The sequence below is a fragment of the Electrophorus electricus genome, chromosome 26 (genome assembly GCF_013358815.1).
Source record: "Electrophorus electricus isolate fEleEle1 chromosome 26, fEleEle1.pri, whole genome shotgun sequence".
Taxonomy (NCBI): Eukaryota; Metazoa; Chordata; class Actinopteri; order Gymnotiformes; family Gymnotidae; genus Electrophorus; species Electrophorus electricus.
The window spans coordinates 622,501-650,444 of NC_049560.1; the positions used below are offsets into that span (position 1 = coordinate 622,501).

Consider the following 27,944-nt stretch of genomic DNA (forward strand, 5'->3'; position numbering starts at 1 on the left):
CTGTTAGTATGTTTTTGAAAGCCTCTTCAACATTCGTTGAATCCAAAGCTGATGTCTCAATGAATGACAGATTGTTCTTCTCTGAAAGAAAGAAGGAACATGAAGGCTATGTTAACATCATCAGGAGGATTGCATGTTCAGGGTGTGATAACGTGAGGCTCACACCTGCGAAGGCTCTGGCCTCGTCTGTGGGCACTGCTCTCAGGTGTCTTAGGTCACTCTTGTTGCCCACCAGCATGATGACAATGTTGTTGTCTGCGTGGTCTCGCAGCTCCTTCAACCAGCGCTCCACATTTTCATAGGTCAGGTGCTTGGCGATGTCATACACCAGAAGAGCCCCTACTGCACCCCGGTAGTACCTGATGAGTACAAGATACAGATAAAGAACAAACACAACCGCGCTTAGAACTGAAGAGAAATATCACAGGGGAAAAGCTTTTATTTATATTACTTCCAAAATCTTTTTTTAAAGTCCAGTGTGTGTGTGTACAGTGACTGCACTCACGCAGATGTAATTGCTCTGTAGCGCTCCTGGCCTGCAGTGTCCCAAATCTGTGCCTTTATGGTTTTACCATCCACTTGGATGCTGCGTGTGGCGAACTCCACACCAATGGTACTCTTGCTCTCCAGGTTGAACTCATTCCGTGTGAAGCGGGACAGCAGGTTACTCTTCCCCACCCCAGAGTCTCCAATCAGCACCACTACAGACACCAGAGACAGGAAAAGAATGCTCTGCAAAAACGCATCTTGTTGCACTGTAGCAAAGACTGTCCCTCTCGTTCAATGTTAAGGGTAAATGTGAGTTCTGCTATGCCAGAGAGCTGGTTCTTATGACTATAAACTACTACAAATGCCTTGAAAGGGTGCAGGCCATATGATTTTCTTGGCATCGGTACTGGAAGCCATCAGTCTAGACTTTCACTCAAGTACATGATAATCCAGTCACTTAGGTGATGTTTGTATGATAGTAGACTGAAGTGTTGCATTAAACATTCAGCAAATAGAAACAAAAATATTATAAGACGTTGCACAAAGATCATCCAAACTGGCTCATCAATCCTAGGTGAGTGTGGTCCTAATATTCCAGTGAGCACATTTGATCAAGAGCCTGCCATCACAGACATGTAGTCTTCTCAGCCAGAGCAAAGGGAAAAATTAAAAACATACAAACATACATGTACAAACTTAGCGACGAGTTTGCATAGAATTACGTTTCTAGCAACAAATAAGCCTTGTCCATGGGCACTGACAGAAACATTTACCATTCAGTGAGGATGAAATTGAAACTACAGGCTGACGCACAGTTAGATCCATGGATGGTAAAAAAAAATGGCATAGACATGACTGCAAAATAATTAGAAATAAATGTAGCCAAACACCAACTACATTTGATGTGGTCAATGCAGTGTAGCCTACATTGGATAAAGCTTACATACCTTTTAGCCAATGCTAGCAGAAATTCTAGAGGAATAAATTCATAATTTGCTAGAATTTGGAACAGTATATATAGGACACACGTTGTGTTTGTAGTTTGTGTGCCCAGAGGGTCAAGATTACACTAAACAGAAATAGTAATACAATGAATATACACAGACATATGTCCAAACAAATTTGGAACAAAAATTCAGATGATTTAAGGGTAACAGTCTTTTAATAGACTATTCATCTTTGAAATTGTTTCAGTGTCAATGTCATTCACAAATGTTATTGTGCAATATAAGATTGTGATCTCGGCAATAATTATTTATTATTATTATTAACTGGATTGTCAACAACTTTGTGCAAACTCTAGCTAGCTATCTGAATACAAATCCTGGGAACTCGCATTCAAGAAACCCATTACATTTCTTAACGTGTTGTGGATAAACATGTTCAACTTATTCATTTTGGGGCAAAAACATCACTGAAACAAAAACTTGAGTTAATAAAGCTGGTACGGTGTCGGTACATTGATTTCCTTACAGATCGGAAGACGGTTAGCGTTAGCTAGCTAACTAGCCCTCTAAGCGAGCAACTTCCACAAACTTAACCTAGCTAACAACTTAAACAACTCATGAACCATCTAATTTCTCCTGAACTGCAAAGTCGTGGCTGAACGCCAAGTCTCATATCCATACTCTTTCCCAAATGCCCACGACTCTGTTCCTGAAGACATCAAAAAGTTGATGTGGCCCAGCAGAGTGATGGTGCCTCGCAGCTCCAGACGACTATGACTAAGATCAACTCCCTGGCCAACGCGTTAACAGGCCAGCATGCGTAAAAGTCCAACATATACACATAATAGTACCGTGTTACTGGCAGCTTTACGACCCTCGTCGATAAAAATATTATTGGCTGAGGTGTGTGATTTATCCAACGTTGGACTCGTTTGTTTGTTTGCTAACGGTTGTGCTTTGGACACTTAGCTAAGGAGCTTGTTAAACTAGCTAGGTTAGCACTGTCAGGCTAACGCTGCACGGTTACCACTAAAACAATCAGTTTACGCATCTTTTTCGCATCTCAGGCCCTTGCAGCAACATTTAATGAATATGTTACAGACTCCTAAACCCGAGCATTATCTACTGGTCACCTGAAAGCCTCGACAGGTTGAAGGCCACCGTCGTCTAACTCTCATCGCACAGCTAACCTAAACTAGTTCGCTAGCTAGCCAACATAGCTAAGTAAACTCGGAAAAAACAATCGTCCGGACACCTCATACTCATCACATTAACAATTATCTGAATCAGCACAAGCGAAATCAGGATTAGCTGACTGACCTTTAAACAAATAATCATACTCGTCATCTCGGGTCCCCATTATAGCTTTTCCGCTACTGCTGAAAATTTCGTAAAGCGACAGTGTTCTGACTCCAGCCCACAGGAAGGAACTGTGTGCTGGTGCACTTCCACCAGCTGAACATATTCGTCATTATAAGAGAAAATACTCACTTTGATGCACTGCTGTGCATGTTATAAAGGTTATGTTGCTACTATACTATAAAACGGATTTTTTTCTACACATATGAATAAACAAAAAGGCGATGTTAGAACATGTTCTTCATATTATTTTTGTTAATCTGTGACAAGCAGCCTTGAGGTACTTTTAACTGTCATTTGTAAAACTGCTGTAGCATATTTCTTACTGTAGTCCACAAGTGTAGATACAGCACTTTGTCACTACAAATTATCGAGATTATCGTATGTATAGATTTTTTTTTTTTGTCACAGGAATAGATGTTGCAATTTGTGGTTTACACATCTCATATACACATCTCATAGTGAACTGAAACATGAATAAAATTCTAATACATAAATTGCAGACTACATATACAAATTACAATGTAAACAAAAAAAAAAAATCACAGCCACTTAGATAGATGCGGTTTTAGATTTATTATCGTAGGGATCAAAATAAATGCGCACACATGTATACACAGGCATACACACGTACGCACACATACCCCCTTACATACAGTTTACCCCTGTTAAATCTCCCAATGCAAACAAATGGATATGCTGTCTATGAATGTATATAGATACATTATTTTGAATAATAACATGCTTCATCTCTACAGGGGTGGAGAGAGGGAAGTGTCTGTAACTGAGAAAAGGGAACACACCTTTTGACCACATACACAAACACAGCTTAACTTCCATAACATGACACTACTGATACATGTGCATGTTCGGTACATAGCGCTGACAGAGCTCAAACATACAGTACAAAGAAATGTTTGAAACAGAAGTGTAGCTGAATGCCCTTGATCTCTGGAAGAATCTGGTTCAGTTCATTTAGATTTACTTCTAGCAAGCAGCTTGAGGGGAAAAAGCAAATAAAAACCACATACTGTAAATTCACATGGAAAATATAGTCAATATTTCTTAATATATGTATTTATATTTCTATGTACACATTTTCTGGGATACCATTAATCACCTGCTAACTATATTGTAAGAATAATGGGAGGGTTAAAGTGAAAAACAATAAATAAGGCAACCAAAAAGCAATATCAGTACAACCCTTTACAAATACTGTATATTGCTGCTGCAGTTGATGCCATACAACAACAGCAACTGATAGCAAATGGCTAATTCACATTAGGACAATGACCAGCACTTTAACACTGATCAAATATCACATTAAATCATATATCCCCATGCTCACACTTTCAGATATGCAAACATACAAATCAATTATTCTATACAGAGGAATAAATATACATTTTGAACAAGTTTAACTGTTGCTCTAAGCCTTCCTGCACACTAGATCTGTAACCTGTGGAAAACATGTCTGATGGTCAAATGATTATAAGGTGATCATGCACAGAGTGAGCGAGCGCGCGCGCGCACACACACACACACACACACACACACACACACACACACACACACACACACACACACACACACACACGCACGCACACAGACAGAGTCAAAAAGTTGTAAGTGAAAAGCATGGTATCCGCTTGAAACATTTGGCCTTTAACACCCAGCAGACTTGGTCCCTTCTAATGGAACAAAACTAAAAAAAACTCTGACTGGGCACGATGATATTTATATGCCACGTGCATATAAACCTACTATGAATATATCTATTAATCCTGAGATCTTAGTGTAGTGTTTTAAACTTCAAATAGTCTAAAGTAATTTAGCAGCAACACATTATCTGTAGACAAAATGTTTAGAGTACCATCTGACAAATTTCACATGACACTGTTGCACTTAAAGAGAAGTTTGACCATTATTATTCTTGAATTTTGAAATACATGAATTCATGACACATTTTTGAGTCAATTTTATGGTTGAGTTCATTGTTGCTGCTACTTATAATCTTCTGAACCTCTTCTCACCATTGTCTCTTTTTTAAATACATGCAGGGTGTTTTCTGTAGAGGGTCTTCATCAAAACTAACATAACACACATAACTACTAGCTGAAGTGCTCTACCTATGAAAACATGTTCACAGTACTGATTTAGTGAAAAAATGCAATGTAACAAAACTGCTGTCGTGATTTCCAGACAAATATTTTTGACGGTCACTGTTATTTCTTGATGGCATGGTGATGTCAATAGATGAAATGATGAACGAACGGCATGTAACGTGCAGCACTAAACCGCACGTTACAGCACGCCCGCCGCCGCTGGAGCCAACTACAGTAAGGGCTGGTTGCACTGGTCGCGTAAAATGTGTAGGGGTTGTGGCCACTGGAATGGAGGCGGCATCCACGACAAACCAGAGCGATCCTCAGAGCTGTGGTCCTCAAGTAACTCCAGCAGGCTGATTACTAGTGAGGAGAAACAAGGGCGGGAGCTGATTATGTGGTCACCTTACATTAATGCGTCAAAAGGCCAAATTCATTGTCCAATATTCCAAGAGCACAAACATGCACAGAATACATACACACAGACACAAACACAACCACACACTCACATACACACACAAACTTCCTCCCTGTAGATAAGCACAGGTGGGCAGACAAACTGTCGAAATACATTTTGTGAAGGCAGTAACCTTTACAACTATCTTTACATACTTTTTACATACAAATTTAATTAGCACAGTGCAGAAGAGTTATAGTTTTAGAAAAGTGACAGTGATTTTTTTCCTTTTACTGACACACTGTGCACTGTATACAAACATGGAGAAAATAACTACTATCATTTTTTTCTAGGATTACGCACTTTATCTCTTTTGTAATGAGCCATTTTATTGAATTAACCATATCCAGAAGGACAACCTGAACATATAACAAATATCCACGTGAAACATCCAGTGCAGCTTTGCGTACAACAGTCACTTACTGTTTTGCTTTCCCCATCCTCTTCTGTCAGAGTCTTCGACTCTGTGCCATAGTGCAGAGGAGAGTACACCCAGATCCTCTCCTCGGAAGGCTGCTGAAGCACCACCAAAACAGCAGGGGGCACCAGAGAAGGAACGCCAGCAGATACAAGTGCACAGCCAGCCAAGCAGAAAGCAAGCAAGCGAGAAGACAGTGTCGGAGAGGACAGTTCTAGACACTAGGGTAGTAAAGACAACAGTTTGAAGTAGAAGGCCTATTAAAGTAAGTATGGTAGAAGCAAAAATGTGACTGAAGACTGGAAACATTTTTTAAATTTCTGTAAAACTTGGTGTAACATTATCACGCAAATATTCACTCAGAACACCACCATGTCCTATGTATTATAACATGTAACGTAAGAAGTATCAGGTTATGGAAGCAGTAACCGGGACTCTACGCAGTGAAATGTGAAATGAAAATGTTGTTATTCCCCTCACCAGACAAAGGGAGCAAATAGACCAGACGGGAAGTAAACTGCCAAACTAAGGTTCTTCTGGCTTGAGTTTTTTTGAAAGCTAAGTCTGGTGTGTGTTACTTATTTTTGCTGTTGAAACACCTGGGACTATAATAAATTAACAAGGGCTCACAAACAGAGATGTCTGCTAATCCAACTTACATTGTGGTCTGAATTTAGCTTCCATTCAGACACAATAGCTGCCACCAGAGAACTGACAGCAGGCCGATAGACGAACAAAAACAGAATGGAGAGGTTTATGTGTGGATAAGAGACATAGACAGAGAGAAAGACTGAAAGGGAGAGAGAGAGGAAAGAAGAGCTGGTATCAATAAATGAAACGAGCAGCAAGTAAATGGCCAAAAAGACAGAACGTTTTGGCAGATGCAAATATGAAGATATGAATATTAATGTAAAGTTATGGCAGATGCAAATATGAAGATATGAATATTAATATAAAGCTATGCCAGGTGCAAATATGAAGATATAATATTAATATAAAGTTATACCAGATGCAAATATAAAAATATTAATATTTTAATGTTTTCATTCAGGTGGAATAAAGGAAAAAGAGAAACAAAAGAGAGGGGGTTGAGCAAGACAATAAATGAACAAGTAACATGTGAGAGTAGGAGGAGCGATACTGGAAAGGCAGAGGCGTGCTCGCATGCCTTTCAGGGTTCATGCGGAGGTTTGCTGATGGTAAAGCCAGCCCCGAGGGTGGAATTCTTACACAGCACAGGCCTCCTCGTCTTCCTGAAACAGGTTGCCGTAGTCTAAGACCTGTTTCCTCAGCAAGGAAGAACCTGATTCGGTGCTGCAGGCAGCAGGAGGCTGATGGTGAGTGTGTGAGTGAGCTGATGATTGACTGTTGTATTGCTTAGCAACAGGGATGACAAAAGGGCTTTCTGTAACCACCTCCATCATTATCACTTAAATACAGTTATTACTCAGTGAGAGGTCTTAACACACACACACACACACAAACACACACACATACACACACACACACACACACTCACACACACACACACACACACATACACACACACACACACACACACACACACACACACACACACACACACGTGCGCACACAAAACAAGCAAATATACACAGCCAGGAAAAATCTGCACCTCCTCAAACAACATGAGCCATTCTGAAACCAGGCTCTAAAATTAGACGACCATGACACATGCAGAACACACCACACAATAGTTGGTAAAGTTGTGTATCAGACAGAAAACAGGAAATAACCGTGCAACCAGCCCACGTGAATTTCAGGCAAATCAGTGCTATAGATTGGTCTGGATACAACTGTATCTGACAGAAAATACGTGAATAAAGAATAATAACATTCGATCCAATAGCAGCCATTTGAATGAATCGAATCAGTAAAGTGAGTTGTAAAGTCTCGTATTAATTTGCAGGTCGCTAAGCCAGAGCGAGAACTTCAGTTATTATACAATTTCATTTTTAAACAATTACAATTTTAAACATTAATATTGTTATAAAATTTAAATTAAATTAAATTCTGTCCTATATAAATACACAGTTTTGCAGCTTAACACAGAGTAGCTTTTCTCTACGCTAGCAGGAAACCATCTCGTTGCTCATGGGCCCATAGCCTGCCTGACCCCACTCTGGCTTAGGTCTGCTGCAGGGATAGAGGCTCGTCTGAGGCAGAGGTCTGTCACAAAGCCACACCACTCACACGCTGGCTGTTCACCAGGCCGCCAGAGACTCGTCCTCATGCCAATGATTCTGCAGACTGCAGAAATTCACATCATCACCACCCGCTTGCATTATCGTTCAGAAAACATGGCTGTATTGTCTGGCTGGTGACTAGATTTCCTCACAAAAAAAGCCCATATCCCAGCTCCTCATGCTATAAACAATGTGTTTATCTAAAGCTCCTAACATTCCTGACCCGGGTGATAAAGGGCTGTAGAACACCATTCTCAGGTATGCTGGTAGCTCAGTCTGAAACACCAGAAACTCCCTGGGAGTCTGATCACTGGGCTTGAGTTGTCTGGTCCAGTACAACACATCTGAGAGGTGTGTGTATGAGCACTGCTGACAGGCTAACTCCGTGTTTATTTACAGCAGTACACTAGTGCTTGGGGAAAGGCTCAGCAGGATAGCTGGACTAACTAGGAAGGGGACTTACAAAGTAAATCTCGGTAATTGGCACCTCTTCGTCCTCATCGACAGAGGAGCGGCTGGCACAGCCGGATGCCTGACTGGTGCAGTCAGAGTCCAGCAGGATTCTGGGGCTGGCAGGGACTGAGGAGCCAGAAGCTTCCGCAGTGACCTCTGGGGCTTCACTGAGGGAAAGGAGGGGAATGGGAGAGAGAGAGAGAGAGAGAGAGAGATGAGATCAGAGAAGGCGAAAGACATTATAGAATGAAACCATAGCAAAGACTTTAAGAGAGAATATCACCACATAATACACACAGAGAGTATGTTTCTAATCTAACCCGGTCTTGCAGATTCCTCCTTTGTAACATATGAAGGATTCGATGCTTTCTCTCGCAGGAAGCTGCCCAGGTGCTTGTGCAGTCTCTTGTGATCTCAAAGCTAGACTACTGCAACTCGCTACTTGCTGGTCTTCCTCTAACAGCCATCAAACATCTACAACATGTCCAGAATGCAGCAGCACGACTGGTCTTCAATCTTCCGAAGTTGACACGTTACTCCACTGCTGTGCTCCCTTCATTGGCTCCCAGTAGCTGCACGCATCAGATTTAAAACCTTGGAGTTTGCCTACAAAGCCAAAAATGGACCAGCCCCTTCATACATGAGGTCAACGGTCAAGGCCCGATCCGTACCTCAAGTACTACGAACCTCAAATATGGCTCGGCATGATGCTTCAGGTCTCATGGAAGACAAGCATCGAGACTATTTTCTGTCCTGGCTCCAAGATGGTGGAATGAACTCCCACTTGCTGTCTGGACAGCAGAGTCCCTTGCAGTCTTCAAACACAGACTGAAGACCCATCTATTTGTGGAATATTTAAAGGACAACTGACACTGCTCCCATATTGACTGACTAAATTAGTACTTATTGTAGGGTTTTGTTTATTACATTGATGTTGTTTAACAAACTCTAGCACTTATTGTTTATTGCACTTATCATTGTTTAAGATAGACCTTATGTATTTTGTACTTCTAGGTATCAGCATTGATCCCTATATTTCTACAGTATTCTAGATCATTGGTATGTTGCACTCTAACCTACTGTACTGTACTAGGATATATTCTATGAGTAAATGACAAAGCACTTTTGTAAGTCGCTCTGGATAAGAGCGTCTGCTAAATGCTGTAAATGTAAATGTAACATGGTACGACCCACTATCAGCACACAACTAGTTAAAGCAGCCCAGAATAAGGCACCAGGAACCTGGCCATTACAGGGACGAGCCCTGGCAGGTGAGCTGGTGAGCACCAATGACTGCATGACTGAATGCTCTGCAGGCTTAACCTGCAGTTAAGCCTGACCCACTAACCTGGACTCACCCAACAAAAAATATTTACAGTTGCCTCCACAAAGCTCCAGACTTTTAACCCAATTACTTCACATTACAAGCAAGGGACAGGTTTAGACTGACTCTTAAAACATTACACAAACATCCTTACAATCATGAAATTAGGATCTGATACCCAATTTAGGGAAAGACATGAATTCCAGCAGGACACAGTTTAGGCACTCAAACCAGGGTCACAAACACTAGCAAAATCCCCAGGAAGCATGTTCACATGTTCATCACTGTCACACTGTGGCTAGGTTAGAGTGAGAGTGAGAGGGTGTTGTGTTGCAAGCGGATGGTTACCTGGTCTCTGGAGAAGGCTGTGGGGCTAAGAGCGCAGGCTCACTATCGCGTCTCCTCACCACCTCCACTGTGATGGTCTGCTGATCGTCCTCCTGATTACTACAATCACACCAGCAGAGGGTGCCAACATTCAACAAAGCAGCACCAACAACTTGGCTTGCTTGTCCTGGTACACGTCTAGCTGAACAAACACAGAAAGGGCACTGTGGGGGGAGTGCTGATGCAATTAATTTGCCATTCTTTCCTTCATGAAAAGGGAAGCTCTGATTTGTGGCCAGCTCTACAGAAATGAAGTGAACTCAGAGGAGAGTTTTGGCAGGATGGGAGCAGAGGCGTGGCGACTTACGTTCCATCCTGGCTAGACTGGGTGTGCCTCCTGGGGAAGAGAACAGACAAAGTATTGTAGTGGGCTGATCTGTCGCACCACCAGAGGGTAAGAGAGGCTACGAGGTTGTGTGTGGATGCATGGGTGTGTGTGTATGTATACACGTCTGTGTGTGTGTGTGTGTGTGTGTGTGTGTGTGTGTGTGTGTGTATCAGTGTGAGCGAACATTTGTCACCTGTAGCGGGGGTGCTCGGAGGTGTCGGAGGGTGAGTGCTCGGGGATAGAGAGGGAGGTGCTGGAGGAGAGCGTGGTGGCGATGGAGGCTGTGGTAGCCTCCTCAAAGGACGGAGGCGTGCACGGGAGCACGTCTGATCGGACTGCGCAGGGTGAGAGAGAACGAAAGACCAGCTCCCTCACACTGGTGGTGATTCAGGCTTATTATGAAAAGCTGTCTGGAATGCTCTGCTTTACAGCTGCATAATACCATTTGCTTGGCTGTCCAGCTGCTCTGTCGTCTCATAAAACAATTTGTGTAAAGTAACATAATATTTATAGAAGCCCTAATTACTCTTATAAAAATGCCCAACATCTGCAAATACAAAAGGACTTCAGGAATAAGAGGAGAAAAGCCGAAAAAAGTTCCCGCAACCCTTACCTTCATCCTCCAGTGTGGGGAAACTACGCGCTCCCCGCAAATCATAGATGTTGTCGTCTCTCTCGAAGGGGAGCTGGCTGGCGGACCATGCCGCTCCAGGGCCCACAGGCCTGGGCACAGCCAAACTGCCACGGCCCCTCCTGGAGGGGGAAGACCTTAAGGCTGGGACCAGAAACAGGCACATCATTACAGCTTTAATAAGACCTGAAGTGTATTTTGGCAGTTTGGTAACACATTTGTATCAGAACTGCAACACATCTGTAACAGAATCTGTTATAGTAGTCCAAGTAAAGCCAAAATGATACAAAACCAGTATTTTTATTTTTAAATTATTTCTTTAAAAAAACATTCATTCTTACTTAGTTATATGTGATTTAAAAACTTCCAATCAGTATTCAGTTCACTTAACAACCCCAAACAAATCAAGGTAGTCTCAGCTAGCACACTTACACGTGCTCTTCCTGAACACCATACTGCTCATGAATCTGAAGAACCTATCTGCATAGAAAGAGGGCCGGTGAACAGACACAGTGTCCTGAGGAGAAACACACATATCCAGAGTTACATGGCTGCATCTTTGGCCTCATGTCTCTATACCATTAGTAATCTAGAGTTTTCTAAGCCATAATACCAAAATTTAGATCTAGCCTGGCGACAACATATAACAACAGCTGCAATGGATATAACATTTCATAAACGCGTAGATGATAAAGGTCACCGGTCCATGGCATTAATTATTTGGTTCTGGATTAATCACCAAAACAGTACATTTAGGAAGTGACGGTGACCGTATCATTATGTCACTGCATCCCTTTGTGGTGTACAATGTATGATTCAGATTCATCACCCAACTGTTCAATAAATGAATCCACTTAGCCATAAGAGAACCGACAACCCCTCAGCTTCTGTCGCTGGCGGAACTTCCGTCACCGAGAGAGAGCAGCAGTCCCTGGTGTCACAGCTAAGCCTAGAGAGCTTTCAGCTCTAAATAAAGAAGTGTTGAGAGGAGTGTGTGTGTGTGTGTGTGCGTGTGAGTGCACTAAGAGGGAGCGAGTGAGAACAGGCGGTGACAGACACAGAAAAGAAAGTCTACTTTCTTTGTACCAGCATCCTTAAACTCAGCTGAAGCCCCATTACACAATCATCACCCAGCACCTCGACTAAATAAATACATACATGGAGGAAGAGTGTGGCGTGACAGCCGAGGTCAGAGTGCACAGGGTGTCCACACAGAGCATGCCTCTAAACCATTGAAGCCTACCTCGAGAAACAGGGAAACTAAATAAGTGTTTTCTTTTCATTTAGGCTAATCTCTCTCTTCTGGGAATACAACGTATATATACAAAAGTGATATACAAATTCTGTTCCAAAGCCTAGTAAATGAGTCATTTTGTCAGCATTTCTCCCCTGCTGATATTAGGTAGGATGGACCTTATTTTGTGTAAAGTTTATGTAAGCTTTACTCTCAACAGTCTGAAAGCTCACGACTCAGTAAAGGCCTGTAAAAGCCTTAGTCAAATGTACATTATCATTTGTGTCTGTGGGATGGTTCTTTTAAGGGCATACGCACAGCTGTGCTGTCAAACCGCCACACTGACTGTAATGTTTGTACACCTGGATCGGAATACTGGATCAATAGCTCCTGTAGCTCACCTGGTGGACCAGGTAGCACAAGATGCTAGCAAGATAAAGCCCTTGGGCTCAATTATCAAGCAGCACACATATGGTCATACAGATAAATACATAACTTGGCCAGAATAAGAGTGTCTACAGAATAAAGTAAATGTACACTGCAGCGATTGCCTTGGATTAACAGCTTTTATGCAGGATTAGTATACGCAGATTAAAGTTTATTTTTATAGATCAGAACATCCTAGAGTCACAAAGATTGCATCTTACACAATCACAAGATAATTCTAAACATTAAAACAGTTATCAGATCATGCTACACTGGCAATAACTACAGAAAAACCAGACGGTAGTCATTGCTAGACTAGCTGTTTGTGTCTAAACATATCAAGCATTCAGCATCTGTGAACATGTCTTATCTGAGGCCTGAACTTCAGAACACTCCTCATCAGTAGGTTCATACATGCATTATTGGTTGTGTTAGTGCTTCTCCCTCCTTGAGCCTTGATGCTGTAGTGTAGCAGGATGTGAATTTGCGACAGCAGGCTGTAAATCAAACATGCTCACTGGAATTTTAGAATCACACCCAGACTACGGTCAGCTATTAGCCTTGAGCCAAAGTGGTTGGTTTCTGAGCTGCATTTTATCTTATCTATGTGTTGTTTTTTGACTGAAAACTTTGTTTATGTTTAACATTCTATCTTAGTATCATACAAGCATTTTTAAAAATTCATAGTATGTGCCCTTGGTCTTTAAGATTCAGACATAAAGCAACACAAAAGCAGTTTGAAGGAAGCCTTCAATCCAATTAACGGTGAGATCTGTTGATTTGTATAGTATGGAATAACTACATAAATAAGTAAAAATAAAATTGTTGATACTGACCCCATCATGGACAAGAGCTTTCCACGTGTGTTCTAATTTCTTTATTAACCTGAACAAAAAACAAAATTCACTGTCAAAAACAGCTAACCATAAAACTGGACAGCATGTATGTTCTGCTGTGTAATGCAGAAGGCACTGGAGCAGGATGCAAGTGTGAGTGGCATTTATTGGATTCCACAGTGAAACTCCAGTGAGAACAAAATGACAAATGGAACAGGACAGCAAAAAGCAAGAAACTGGAAATACAAATAAACTATTTCACAAGAGACTAACAAGGCAAGGAAACAAGAAAAAAACAATGAGCTGGGAAACTAATAGGTAAACACATACATACATACATACAAACAATACTAACCAAAGAACAAGAAAAAGACCAGGGGTGTATATACACACCTGGGACAATTACTGGGAGGTGCTAAAGACAAGAATCAGGTGAGGTACATGACAAGGGGCTGGAACAGGGGAAGGGCTCCAAAACAAAACAAACGCACATGGCACAGGAAACACATGAAAACAGAGACAGAACAGACCAGGGCACACAGATACAGGGAAAAAATACGGATTATTGTGACATACTAGCAAGTGCTGAGTGGAAGTTTTATTTGCAGTGACTTGTGATGCAAAGCAGAGGTGACAGAGAGGAAACCATTGGTCCGGCCCGATGACGGGTGTACCTGTAAGACTGCAGGATGTCGATGATTCCAATGTAGAGTAACAGGTGCTCTCCTTTACTGTTCACTGCAGGAATTCCTCCCATCCTAAGGAAAAACACAGGAAGAATGTCATATAAAAAAGGTGAAAACATGGAGTCAATTAAATTCAATGGGCTGTGTACTTTTCAAATATAGTTTTCTGAAACTTCTGATTACTTGCTTGCGTAATATGTGTGAGAGAGTAGACACTGGGCATTATGAGATTGTGTCCCTCTATGTTTTGCATAAACTAAGCATAAAATAAAAAAATATGCATGCATGCTAGCATCCTTGTGCACGTTAAGCGTGCATCTGCTCATCTGCTAGCACGTGCGCTGCCTCACGTGTCATCTGTTTCAAGGTCCTCTCCACAGGCTGACGCCCCCTGGATGGACTCCATGGCAGTGGAGTAGAGTGCCTTCTGTGCCGGCGGCCTCTTCCCATCGCTGGTGCCCGGAAGGCCCTCGGCCTGCTGCTCACGCCCCGCCTGGTCCAGGTTGTGCACCCCCAGCAGCAGGCTGTAGTCCATTATCTTGAAGCTCTCCAGCACCTGCAGGCCACAGACATGCTGTGAGGGCCAGATGAAGCTGGATTTGGACACGAACATTACACTGAGACTATCACCACAAAACACACAACACACAGCAGGAAACTCAGAAAAACATCAACTGAGTCTGCAAAGGTTGTATAACAGAGATCTTAATCTGCAAAAGGGCTATAACCAAGGTGTTAAATTCCAGTGCTGGAGGGTCACAGTACAGTTTGGTACTCTTAGCTAATTAATAAATCTTTAATAAACCTTTAATTACTTAAGTTTCAATTAGTTAAGTTTTCCTGTTAAGGCAGAACTGTGCAGTGCAGAGGGAATATCAACAGTGAGAATACTAACAGTGAGAATACCATACGGAGAGAATACCAACAGAGAAAATACCAACAGAGAGAATACTACCAGTGTGAATACCAACAGAGAGAATACCAACAGAGAGAATACCTCCTGTGAGAATACCAACAGAGAATATAATTCGGAGGCAAATTTAGCAAGTAGCTGGCACCACTGTTAAAAAAACCTCTAGTGTGAAACCCTTTGTACCTGACATTTTAATCTGTGGACTAACTTACTTCATTTGTCAAAAGCATTTAGGAAATGTCACTGTACATATTGTATTACAGAAGGAGACATGGCAGTCAGGATAATAAATACAATGTAGATGAAGTACAGTCACACATTGTTCTGTTCAGGATGGTTCTCAGTCAAGGTGGTTCAGTCATCTCATCTGCAGGTTGTCTCTGCTGCTCTTGCTGGTGTGTTGTTTACTAGCGTGAGTATGCTAATCCAACACACTGATATTACGTTAATGCAAGGTACTCTAAAAATATTTCAAAGCTTCATCAAAATGCAAACAAACATTAACAACAGTAATGTTCTAGTGTCTCCCCGCTGCAAACCAGGCCAGCTGAGTCACGTTAGTTAACTATTTTCTCTACCTGCTGTCCAAAGCCTTTTTCCCATGTGGGAAACCTTGCGCCATGGTTAACCTCTTTGCCTTTTCCATCGTGGGTGTCACAGTACAGCCCCTCCTCCTAAATGTCTCTCATGGAAGTGGACTCCGCGGGGTCCTACCGCCCCTACATGGACTATTATGAGGGCTACGCTGAGTATGGAGAGACGGGAGTACAGCAATATCGGTCTGCGGTCGGACTATGTGGAGGATGCGCCGATGGAGGTGGAGGAGGGCCTCCATGGGGATTCTCTCGTGGACAGTGACGTTCACTCTGTTGTCTCCGAGAACGACGAGCCTCCGGCACGTACGATACCGACCAAGGCTCCGCCCAGGAGGTTTCGCCTAGTTGCAAGCAAGCTTGCCTGCTCGAAACTCCTAGAGGCGACCTCGTCCGAGGAGGAAACTCCCTCTACTAGGGCATACAGCCCCGGAACTCGTGCGTCTGTACCTGAGCCTTGTAGAGGAAAGGGAGAGGCGACACTAGTGCCCACCCCAGAGACAGGCAAAGTAACTGGTGTGCTTCCTGAAATGGGTGTGCGGAAGTCACTGCCTCCCCCAAACGGGCGAGGGGCGATCCCCCACAGGCGGGGAGGACTTCAGCCCCGCTGACGACTGGGAGCCTGGCCGGGGCTCCTGTCGGCTTGCCTGGACTCTTTAACAGTCCTTTATGTAGTTTTGTACCAGTCCCTGTCACCGTGTCCGTCCCCATCACGCTGTCTGTCCCGGTTGCTTTGTCCCCCTTGGTGTCTGTGCCTGTGTCTGTTATTGTGTCTGTTATTGTGCCCATGTCGGGTCGTGCGGTCCTCTGGCTTTGCCATGTGGCATTGGTTTCGGGGCCGTAGCTCAACAGGCTGGCGTGTTGGGAGTCGCGCCGTTGAGGATGGGCTCTGTCAGGATACGGCCCCTCCTCCCAAGTGTCTCCTCCCAACTGTGTTTGTGTGTTTGTGTGTGTGTGTGTGTGTGTGTGTGTGTGTGTGCGCGCGCGTGTGTGTGTGCGTGTATATTCGTCCGTGTGGCCACGCCCCCCATGTGTCACACCTGTTTGTAATTGTTTTTCATTTACATGTGAATATAAACCCCTATGGTTCTGCTGTCTGTTGTCGGTGTTTGATGTTACGCTAGCTTAATTGCTACGTAGTCTTTGTGCTCTGTGTAAATAAACATATGTTTTTGTTCAACGTAACTCGTCCCCACATTCTGCTTAGCCTCCTTACGTTACAGTGGGACTCATTACTGCACCTTTTCACACAACACAAGCATATTGTTTCACCAGTAAAAGGAAACCATCGCAGAGAAAATGCTTCTTAGTTCACCCTTGACCACTGAATATCTCCAAAATTACAAACCAATATGCACTTCAGTTTTGAAGAGGTTGATGTCACCTGTCAAACACTGATTGGACCAGTACTTTAACTGGCCTTCACTGGACAACCTCAAAAGGCCCACAGCAGTCAGCAATGTTCACTGAAAGTGAAGCCGGAAGCGGGCACTCACCAAACAGTCTCTCTGGAGGGTCTTCACCAGGGCGTTATATGTGTCGGCATCCAACATCAGGCCCTCTGGGATGTCCTGCATGAAGTCCAGGTCCTTGAACGTGGGCTTGGCCTTCTCCCGCTCCTTCTTGGAGGCGCGACGCTTGTATGTGGAGCCCTTCAGATCGTACTTGAGGTGCATCCGGACCACGCGCGGCAGGATGTTGTTCATCACCACCATCCGGATGTTCTTCCCTCCAGACTGTACACAGTACAGGCCGAAGAATTTGGGCAGAAGGGTGCGAGGGTTCTGGTTCAGGTTCTGGAGACGCAAGGAAAAAAACAAATAATGGAGCACCGGGAAAAGTAATGATAATGAAAAACAGATGCACATACTTTCTGTTTGTATATATATATACACACACAATTATGCAAAGGATTCAAAACGTACTCAGACCCCTTTACCTGTTGCACACTTTAGTATGCTCTGGATTTGATTTTGACATAATTGCAATTTTACCTGTCATTCTACACTTAATCACCCATAATCATGAATTGAATGCATATTTTTAGAGAGTCTCAAAAAATGTATTAAAATTCTAAAACAGAAATCTCTTCACAAAAGATCCTTTATTCAATAGAAGCAATTAGAGCTTCAAGTCTTGTTGGATATGTTTCTACATGCTTTGCACACCTGGATTTTAGCCATTTATCCCATTCTCAGTCAGGCTGCATGGTGAGCGTCATTTTCAGGTCTCTCCACAGATGAGAGTTTAAGTCTGGTCTTTAGCTGGTCACTCAGAACCACTCAGACACTTGTCCAAAGCCACTCCAGCGTTGTTAACGCTGGATGACTTGGGTCATTGTCATGATGACAGGTGTTCTGTCACTGCAGTCTGAGTCTGCATGCACTCTGGGGGAGCTTTTCTTCGTGGGTGTTCTTTTGATTGGCTGCACTGATCTCCCGGTTCCTGTTGCTGAGAAACAATCCCATAGTGTGATGCTGCCACCATGTTTCACTGTCAGGATGATATTAATGACATACTGCTTGCTGTTCCTCTCCAAAGGGCTTAATTTTTGCCTCATCAGACCAGAGGGATCTTTTTCATGTTGCCTGAGTTCTTTACATAACACTTAGCAAGCAGGCTACCTTATTCGTTTTACTCAACAGTGGCTTATGTCTTGCCACTCTGCCATAAAGACTTTATTTATGGAGTGCTGGAGAGATTGTTCTCCAACAGGTTCTCCCATCTCTGCACAGGACTACTGGAGCTCTTTTATATTGGGTTCTTTCTTGCCTCTTTGAGCAAGGACCCTCTTGCCCGAATACCAATTTGACCAGACAGACAAGAAGGTTCAACACTGTGCCAAGGCCTTTTCATCTCAAAATTACTGCGGCCACTGTGAAGACTCAAAGCAAGAGGTACTCTTTAATATCGCTGCCCTGATCTATGCCTGATCAAATTTCAACAGGTGGATTCCAGAAGAGTTCGAGACACGTCAAGGATAATAAAAGCAAATAAAATGCTCCTGACCACAACTTAGAGTGCCACACCAAAGTGTCTGAATACATTTATGAATAAGAAATGTCAGGTTTTTGAAACTCACTAAAATACATTTTCACTTTGCCATTATGGGAGATTAAGTGTAGACCGATGGGTGAAAAAATGACTACATGATATTTTCCCTGCCCTGCCCCACCTGACGGTGGCTTGTATCCTCCAGGGGGTGCTGCAGCTACCGCCACGCCCCTGGAAAGCTGAGCTGAGCACCAGCCAGCAGTTCTAGCAGTTCTAGGCTTTTCTGATGTCATTCCGTCTGCATCCCCCCATGCGGTGTGCGCTCAGCACCTCCCCCCACTCACATGCAGCAGCGGGGAGGGCAGGTGAGATAAAAATGTAATTTACATGCTAATGGTCACTGTTCATTTCATTATTCAACAAACAGATACACACACAAACAAGTACACACGCAAGCAGGTACACATGCAAACACATACACACACACTTAATGGTAACGCTGGTAACACACTCTTAATGATAACGCTGTTAACACTCTTAATGGTAATGCTGGTAACACACTCTTAATGGTAACACTGGTAACACACTCTTAATGGTAGCGCTGGTAACACACTCTTAATGGTAACACTGGTAACACACTCTTAATGACAACACTGTTAACACTCTTAATGGTAACGCTGGTAACACACTCTTAATGACAACACTGTTAACACTCTTAATGGTAACGCTGGTAACACACTCTTAATGGTAACACTGGTAACACACTCTTAATGGTAGCGCTGGTAACACACTCTTAATGGTAACACTGGTAACACACTCTTAATGGTAACGCTGGTAACACACTCTTAATGACAACACTGTTAACACTCTTAATGGTAACGCTGGTAACACACTCTTAATGGTAACACTGGTAACACACTCTTAATGATAACGCTGTTAACACTCTTAATGGTAACGTTGGTAACACACTCTTAATGGTAACACTGGTAACACACTCTTAATGGTAGCGCTGGTAACACACTCTTAATGGTAGCGCTGGTAACACACTCTTAATGGTAGCGCTGGTAACACACTCTTAATGGTAACACTGGTAAGACACTCTTAATGATAACGCTGGTAACACTGTTGTGGAATGACAATTTGGAAACTTTTCCGTTAGCAAAGCATGGCATTTACAGCTTCAAAATAGGGAGTGACTGCAGTCGTGCTTTAGCGTACAGTTCCCTCTGCCATCAGAGAGACATCAAAATAATAACCAGGTATTTCTATTATCTCAGTTTGGAAGTCTATTTCTAGTGGCTGCAGAAGTCTGTGTCATTATATTGAACACCTGGGAGGGGGAGGGTCCAGACTTCTGCTGGGACATTTGTTGTCATGCAGTGTAACTTCTCAAGATGACATTAACACAATGCTATAAGAACTGTACAGCACAGGACACTAGGAGTACAGCACTAACGACCGACACTCACTGGCTAACACGGCCAGCTACTGACAGAGAGCGAGAAATGAAGCTATCCTTCGTACACAAAGGCACTGCTGGTGAGAAACCTGGATTTCCAATAGTTTACTCATCTTGACTCAGATTCCCTTGTTCAAGGTTGTGAACTACAGGAATTGGAGTGTCATCAAGAGAAGGTTGGAGAAGCTCACCATGTAATAACCAGGCAGAAGCTTCTGCAAGAACTCCGCTTCTTTGTGCATGACAGTTTTGATGATGAACTCGTCGTCCTTTGTGACATAGAACACAGAGCCACTGGCTCCTGGGTTGGACAGCTCAATCAGGGGCTCATTACACAGCGAGTACTGTAAACACAACACACACACACACAAACAAACCAAGATAATAAAACACTGAAAATAAAACCAGGAAAATGACAGATCTTGCTAATAGACTGTTCTCCCTTTTCCAATCCAGCAGATAATACAGAACAATCAGTACTGGAGACAGCAAGCCTGAGAGACGATCCCCATGCCTACAGATGGCTCAACATGACCTAACTCCCTTTATGACTGACTGATATTATCTAGACTAACACTTCTGCACAATCATACACTTTAACTTACATATATCACCCCAGACCACAACAGGAACCAGAGTGCACTTATCTGTGCACTGCTTGACTGTGCTACAACATTTTATCATACATTTAACACTGTTTCAGTCTTGTATTAATGATGTGTATTTATATAACAGTCCTATTTTTTGTAGTAGTCTCATTTGTATACTATATTGTCACTGCTATATTGTTGAGGTCTGAAGAGAATGACATGCAAGAATCAAATCACTTTGTGCATGATCTTTGCTTTGACAAATGAAGCGAGCATTACGATAGTCAAATACAATGAAAACTTAATTTGTATTTTGTGCAGATATATCCCAACTAATTGATCATTGTAAGCCTGAGCATGGAAACCCAATACCAGAGAGGGCAGCCTAGTTCCCAGTCTGAGGCTGGAGAGGACAAAGCCCAGCAGGCCAAACCGGCACCAATCTGCCCTCACAGATGAAAAAGGAGGGAGGGGGGGAGGGAGGGAGGGGGGGGAGAAAGAGAAGGAGCTAATCACTAGTCTGGCCCAAGGCCATCTCATGAATCACTGTGTGAGAGGAGAGAGTCACACCGAGACAGCCATCCAAACTGAGCACACGCCATCATCCACTACAGACTCACGGACAACACACACACACACACACACACACACACACACACACACACACACACACACACACATACACTCACATACACTCACTCACTCACTCACACTCACACCTACAAAGGCAACTGCTGTAAATTCAGCACCTGAAATACAAATAAACACCACACTGTTTCCACACGCACAGCAGATGAACTGTGATAAGGTCAAAGATTTCCAGTCTATGCAAACCAAAAGCCAGAATAAAACAAATCCAAACAATAAACCAGACAGAGAAAAAAAAAGACATGCATCCTATTTCAGACATATATAACAACAGCAATGAGTTGTTAACTGCAAGCAGAAACATTATGGTAACACACAGGTAGAGGAAGAAAAAAATTGATTGGAACCATAAAGACTCAGTGGCATGCTTCTTCTAATGATCTACCTCAGCACACACACACACACACACACACACACACACACACAAAGTCACACAAACAGACACAACCAGACTGAGTACTCTGTTGGAGGTGCGTTTCTATATGTGACTCAAGCACCCCACTGTCCATACAGCTGATTTGCTGAGCAGTTGTCTGGTGAAAGGTTTGGACCTAGAGGTGTTTGCAGAGTGGAGGAGTTTGGCCTCGGGGAAGAGTATGGCCTGGGGGAGGGGTTTGCGCTGGGGGAGGGGTTTGGCCTGGGGGAGGGGTTTGCGCTGGGGGAGGGGTTTGGCCTGGGGGAGGGGTTTGGCCTGGGGGAGGGGTTTCAATTGGGGGGGGTTTGGCCTGGGGAGAGCCTATGATTGTCCTGAGACAAGCTTGAGCTGAGCTCTTCGTTCTTACCAAATAGTCATCGGGCCGGATCCCGAAAAGCTCCCTGAAGTAACGGAAGGCAACCGGAGCGTATGTCTTGAAACGGAAGTCGGGAAAGTGGTGGGCTGGAGTCAAGTTGCTCCCCTCGCTGGAATACACAGATTATATTTACATTTAGTATAACGTAACTTATATGGATGGATGACATATCAGATAGCCACAGGGACAGTACCCAGTGGAACAACTAGAGTTAAGATCCAAGATTAAGAAGAAGAAGACAAGGAGAAAACATGGTGCATAGAACAATTAAAACATTAAAATACAAAGATAAAATAAATTGATATATTAAAAGACAACCAAAAACTATCAGCTGGGTGTGAACTGCATTTCGACCCGTCTGTTCTTTAAAGGCTGTGTGTGAGTACAGGTGGGTGGCTGGCCGTCACTGACCTGGGGAAGAAGATGCTCTCCACCACATAGAAGTCCTGCATGAGTACATCCCTCTCGGGCTTGGAGCTCAAGTTGCCCACTGTGTAGCCGATGCCCAGCTGGATGGCGCCCTTCAGCGCTGAAGAAGTGGTCTGCAGAATACAACGAAGAGCTGAGGGTTCTGAAAGCATCGCCAGTAAACACGACCAAGTGGCTAAACTAGGGGCATTCTCTTCATCGCGGGCTGTTTACTTAGAGAAGAGGAGCACAGCTTGAAGCCTGGAGATCTTCCACCATGCAGAGTCTGGCTCCAGCTCTAATCCGACACACCCAGACTAAATAGCAAAGCCTTCAATAGCGTCTGAACATCGAGCCAGATGTGCAGGCACTACATTTTGCAGGGTGGCAGAGCACCAGGGCCAGACACTCCGCCTTTCTTTAGATGAAAGAAAAGTCTTGACTACCTTCTTATATGTGGTCTCTCCAGATGCATCAACTCCCCTGTGTCCAATCTTCTTGCTGAGGCCTGGCTGTCCCGAAGATGATGGCATCTTATAGGGAGACAACACGTTAGCACTGCCACTTAAACACATCTTTTGCCTTACTTATATGTCAATATTCTGAGAAATAAAGTGAGTAGTTGTTTGTTGGCTTACAAATAAATATGTTCATTTTTTACTGCAACTTGTTTCATACCTCTGTAGCAAACGCCTTCTTGGCAGCATCTGCGGAAAAGCAAGAGAAGAGACTAATTTATCTACCTTCTCTGTAAATGTGGGCTTGACCTCCATCAGGAGCACAGTGGCCAGGCCTCAGATGTTTCTGGGAGGCAAAACTGCTTTCTCCTCTCCTTTGTTGCAGAAAGGACGAAATCTATTGTATCTTTGCTGATCACCCACGTGTTTGCTCTCATCTCTCGTTTTTCTGTCTGTCTATCTCAGCTCTCTTTTACTTCTCTTTCGTCTTTCTCCCGGTGCTTAAAAGCTGACAAGCTCTAGGCTGATCACACAAAATCTACCAGTGAAAACCTTTTTTTTAAACAATAACAATAGGTAGGTAGGTAGGAAGAAAAGGTAGGCCTAGACAACACAATAAAAAGTGAACACAGTACTCAGTTAAAGTGCTACAGACCATCAGTAAAACCACCAGGTTATTATAGTTCAGTCTAGCAATGACCCAGAGAGATCTACCTAGTCTCTTGACAACACAGGTTTCCTGTTCTTCTCTACTCTGCTGCTAGATGCTCGCTGCACAGTGATGTATAATGTGGTAACTCTCAAGCCCTTACCCACTAAAAACAAAGAGCTCAGCACTGTCATGTGAAAGGTCCTGTTCCCAAGACACCTACTCCTTACTAGGAAAAACTCATTTGAGAGCAACAACAAAGGATTATGGGTTAATGCATGGGTATTTTAAATCCTAGGTAATGAAAGAAATTGTTTTGGTAATAATTTGGAGCTTAATCAGGCAACCCAGGAATTACACCTCAACAGCAAAGGAAGTGGTTACACTGGCACCCAGACCCCAGACATTCCAGAAGAGTACTGTACTACCACCTATAGTAGTACAGTAATCTCACCACAAACAGCAAAAATCAGAAACATTACTGGGCTTAAGCCTATTTGCAAACTATTTAACAGCATATTTTCCAATAACTGGAACTCCTGTTATCACTACACAGGACTAAGCACATGTGTGTGTCAGAATGGAAGATAGAACCCTAAAGACTGAAGATTTGGTTATGCACAGTCAGTCACCCAGATAAGGCCTGCAGACACTCCTATTCACCCTGTGCTCCAATTTTCATGGCTCCCCTATTGAGGTCAATTGGCTTTTTCTGAGACCACACGTGCACATAGAATCAACAGACACATGCTTCCATCCACAGTCCTAAATAGGGCATTTGCTGCATGGCAGGTCAATTCATAGCTGCACAGAAGAATGTAAACAATGGACAAAAACAATGAGGGACAGAATGGGATGATGTGGAAAATAGAGCCTTTCTGCCGAGTCCCCATCCGGAAGAGATCCCATGGTGCACTTGTACGTGGGATGCCAAAGAATGCCCGGATTCAAGCTGTAAATGATCTCCATTAGTTTTACGAAGCAATTTATAAACAAAACAGTAATTTCAGAGAAATTGCCTAGATTTCTGATGTGCCTTCACTACATAAAACCTTCTCAGTTCTGTATTTGTATGAATGAAACTAGTAATATCAATCATGGAATTTTGAAAACATTTAAAGAGTTCTTAAAATTTCTATAAAATTGCATTTATCCCTTTCCTCAGACTAAACAGAAACAGATTTGTTTACCACTAACAAAATAAACACACAGAAAAAACAGCACCCTGACATGAATAAATCTTCCCATTTTCAAAGCACCACATCGGTGTGCTGGGGGATGACTCTCGTTATCTGTGGACACAGAACTCACACCAGCCATCCATCATGCTTCCACATGAGCACCAACCCCTGGCAAAAGCTAGCAAGGGCTTCACACTCCTTAGGAAGGGGATTTTGAGGCAAGGCATTGCTGGCCTGGTTCCTCCACTAATACCTCTGTCTGGAACCTGAGCCACAGCGGAAAAGTCACGACACTGGTAATTGATTCTGTCTGCACCAGTGCAACCAGCTGTCTGATTTCAGCCTTCATTTTCTAGTCAGGTAGACAAAGCGACAAAGTGAAACCAGACCAGAAAAAGTCCTGGAAAAAAGTACTAATGCCTTCATGGGTTTGTGCACAGACCCAAACAGCCAACACTAAATAGCTGCTCATTTGCACTACATCACTGGTTCAGAGCTAGATCTACTGACCAATATTCACACCCTAGTTTATAGTTACTTCACACAACCTACCAGTTATATGCTAGTCCATATAGGCTTAACTCAGAAATTCTAGGTAGGTCCAGCTGGGTGCAACTGGAAGCTATTCCTCTCCATCAGCACGAGAGGCTAATGACATTTCAAATTAAACAGACGATATTGAAAATAGGTTAAGAGTACACTTCACAACAAGGCACTCCAAAATATCCTACTTATACATTTAAATGGTCATCTAGGAAAGTTCAAAAGGCTAGAGGAGAACAGAGAAAACTCCACACGCTAAGCAGCCATAGCCTTCACCAGGGTTAGAATGGGCTGTTTTGACATAATGTGTGACTCCGAGCTCATCTGCATTGATGAGAAAAGAGAAGTGGAGAAAAAAAAACCATTAAAACTTAAATTATGAGTCATATGATGATTTTTAAAATTATGTGGAATTTCACCATCTACAACTGCTAGTGTATAAACATCCCTGTCCTCCTGCCCAGCTTTGACTGAAACTGTTAAGAAAGGGAGGGATTATAAACTCCCACCCCATACTATTTTTAACAGTGATAACACCCCGAGGTCATCCAACTATAGGCTGGTGTGATCACATCTTTTCTATAATGTGCTTATAAATGGAAAAAATTCAACAGTGAAGTTTCTGATGTGACTTTTTTTTTTTTTAAAGGTTGCACAATCCTTTGATTTCGGATGAAACAACCCCATAGTGTTATGGCACAGTCAGACATGACATGGACAGCAAAAAAATCTTTTGATGCAGACCATGTGGTGCAATGGACAGAATGTGAAAATAACAACAGGTGGTGATGATAAGATCCTGAATTCAAGTTACCACACTCTTGCAGTGACAGTGTCAGCAGAGAAGCCACTTACAGCAGGGAGGTGGGCATTTTCTCTGCACAACCCAGGTTACTCTACTTAATTATACCCCATAAGCTAAAAGAGGCCTTGACGTCTCACAAATGTGTTTACATTGAAAATAAGACCTTAGTTAAGACTTCAAACCTCTGATGTTTCAAGTTTGGTTTATTTGTCACATATATAGTCATACACAGTATAACTCGCAGTGAAATGGTTGAGAGTGCTCTGTCCAAACTGAGGAAAAGAAAACAGGGGTGCATAGAGAAATATATATTCTATAGATGTACAAAAATATATTAACAATGTATGTACAATATATGTATATTATGTTTATATACACAATGTACAATATATGTGTATGTATAGTTTTGGGTGACAAGGGGCATGGTTTGTCTAAAGCGAAAAGGAAGTGAAGTGTAATAAAACGCAGGACACTTCTGAAAAAGGCCGCGGCTGTTCCAGTGTGCTCAAACTCTGCTCCGTCCTGTGCCGAATGTGCTGCTCATATACGCCTCACAGATAACCCACTCTATCCGAGGTGCTGCCTTACACGAGAAAATGCGGAGACTTGGGCTAGTACTAGACTATTTATAGTCCTTTTGTTCACACAACGTCTACTTTTCATTGCATAAAACATGGGGGTAATGTGCGCAGGACAATACACTGCTAGTACAAAGCACTTCATTTCCAGTAGATTCTTGATCATATCCCTAGCCAGGTTATGTCAGTGTCATCTGTGAGAGGTTTGCGCTCGATACTTCCAGCACTACCTGGGTTAGCTAACTGGATTTGTTCTTTGGATAAATGACTTTGTCCTCAGATGAGCGTCCTTGTATATGATTTTACCACCGCGGTTAAGCAGCAGTTATGTGATTAACTTAAGGTGCACAGCTGCTGCCTCAAACACAGACTCAGCCGCTGACACCCATGACAGCTGTCAAACAGCAAACGGGTGCCTTGCTTGACGGGTAGAGGGTAGCTGTCTGTCGCCACACCACATGCCAGGCTACCCATCTAGCTTCGCTTTATTGCATCTGTGTGGCAGGACATTTTCTCGGTACGGTTAGCTGGTTCTTCGTTGACCATACACAGCTAGCTAGCTACTAAGCCCCACAGCTCCATTTACTAGCGAGCTAGCCAAACTAGCTTAGCTAGCTAGCATCACCAACCAAACCCTCCGTCGGTGACAACAGTGCAAAACGGGTGTACGCGTAACGAGTCCGCTGAACTGCACTAATGTATTTAAGCGACAATACTATGTTAACTGCTTTAGTTACCTATGTCACCTGCATCCATCCCGTAGCTGACATCGATAACAGGCTCCGCCTCGTCGGAAGCTGCGGCTGATAACGGACTTCCATCCCCGGCCTCAGACAGGCTCGCCGCTCCTTCAGCTGCCTCTTCCATCCAGAATCCCTCGGAGTGAAAGCCCAACAGCAGCTAATCCTGTTCAGAAGTGTTCTCCCCTAATCGACCTAGCTTTAATTTTCAACCGTCGAAGCATATGGTAAAGTGAGGGAGATACAGTGCTGCGAGTGCGTCGTGCTCCTCTCATCTGAGCTGTCATGTGCAGAGCGCTGTCGCTAGAGA

The 27,944-nt window shown here is 43.2% G+C and overlaps 2 protein-coding genes across 5 annotated transcripts in view; both read right to left on the minus strand.

Annotated features, from left to right (window-relative positions):
• rab11ba (RAB11B, member RAS oncogene family, a) overlaps nt 1-2,875 on the minus strand; it is a 4,054-nt gene extending 1,179 nt beyond the window's left edge. The window contains exons 1-4 of the mRNA XM_027005428.2: nt 2,757-2,875; nt 506-701; nt 166-359; nt 1-81 (exon numbers count right to left, since the gene is read on the minus strand). Coding sequence (XP_026861229.1) covers nt 1-81; nt 166-359; nt 506-701; nt 2,757-2,796 — 511 coding nt within the window. The 5' untranslated portion in view covers nt 2,797-2,875. The remainder of the gene's footprint in view (nt 82-165; nt 360-505; nt 702-2,756) is intronic.
• A 477-nt stretch (nt 2,876-3,352) lies between these two features.
• Nucleotides 3,353-27,931, minus strand: pip5k1ca (phosphatidylinositol-4-phosphate 5-kinase, type I, gamma a). Of its 4 annotated transcripts, none has more exons than XM_027005425.2 (18): nt 27,632-27,931; nt 23,359-23,387; nt 23,127-23,213; nt 22,684-22,814; nt 22,264-22,381; nt 20,435-20,587; nt 17,287-17,586; nt 14,635-14,840; nt 14,273-14,356; nt 13,599-13,647; nt 11,535-11,619; nt 11,085-11,246; nt 10,665-10,806; nt 10,451-10,480; nt 10,105-10,203; nt 8,443-8,599; nt 5,781-5,870; nt 3,353-5,263 (listed from the first exon to the last, which is right to left on the minus strand). In XM_027005425.2, exons 1-18 carry the CDS (start codon nt 27,759-27,761, stop codon nt 5,261-5,263), a joined length of 2,055 nt encoding a protein of 684 aa, XP_026861226.2. In that variant the 5' UTR covers nt 27,762-27,931; the 3' UTR covers nt 3,353-5,260. The 4 variants fall into 4 exon arrangements, with proteins under 4 accessions (XP_026861226.2, XP_026861225.2, XP_026861228.2 ...); XM_027005424.2 differs by having other exon boundaries at nt 5,781-5,873; XM_027005427.2 differs by lacking the exon at nt 5,781-5,870.
• Nucleotides 27,932-27,944: the final 13 nt, after the last annotated feature.

What these genes read in the sequence shown, in the direction of transcription:
- pip5k1ca (XM_027005424.2), bottom strand. Translation starts at nt 27,761, where the DNA reads ATGGAAGAGGCAGCTGAAGGAGCGGCGAGCCTGTCTGAGGCCGGGGAT. An exon ending in GACATCCTGCAGTCTTACAG is followed by an intron (nt 13,648 to 14,272) that starts GTACACCCGTCA and finishes TTTTTTGTTCAG; the next exon opens with GTTAATAAAGAAATTAGAAC. An exon ending in CAGTCTAGCCAGGATGGAAC is followed by an intron (nt 10,204 to 10,450) that starts GTAAGTCGCCAC and finishes GTGTGATTGTAG; the next exon opens with TAATCAGGAGGACGATCAGC.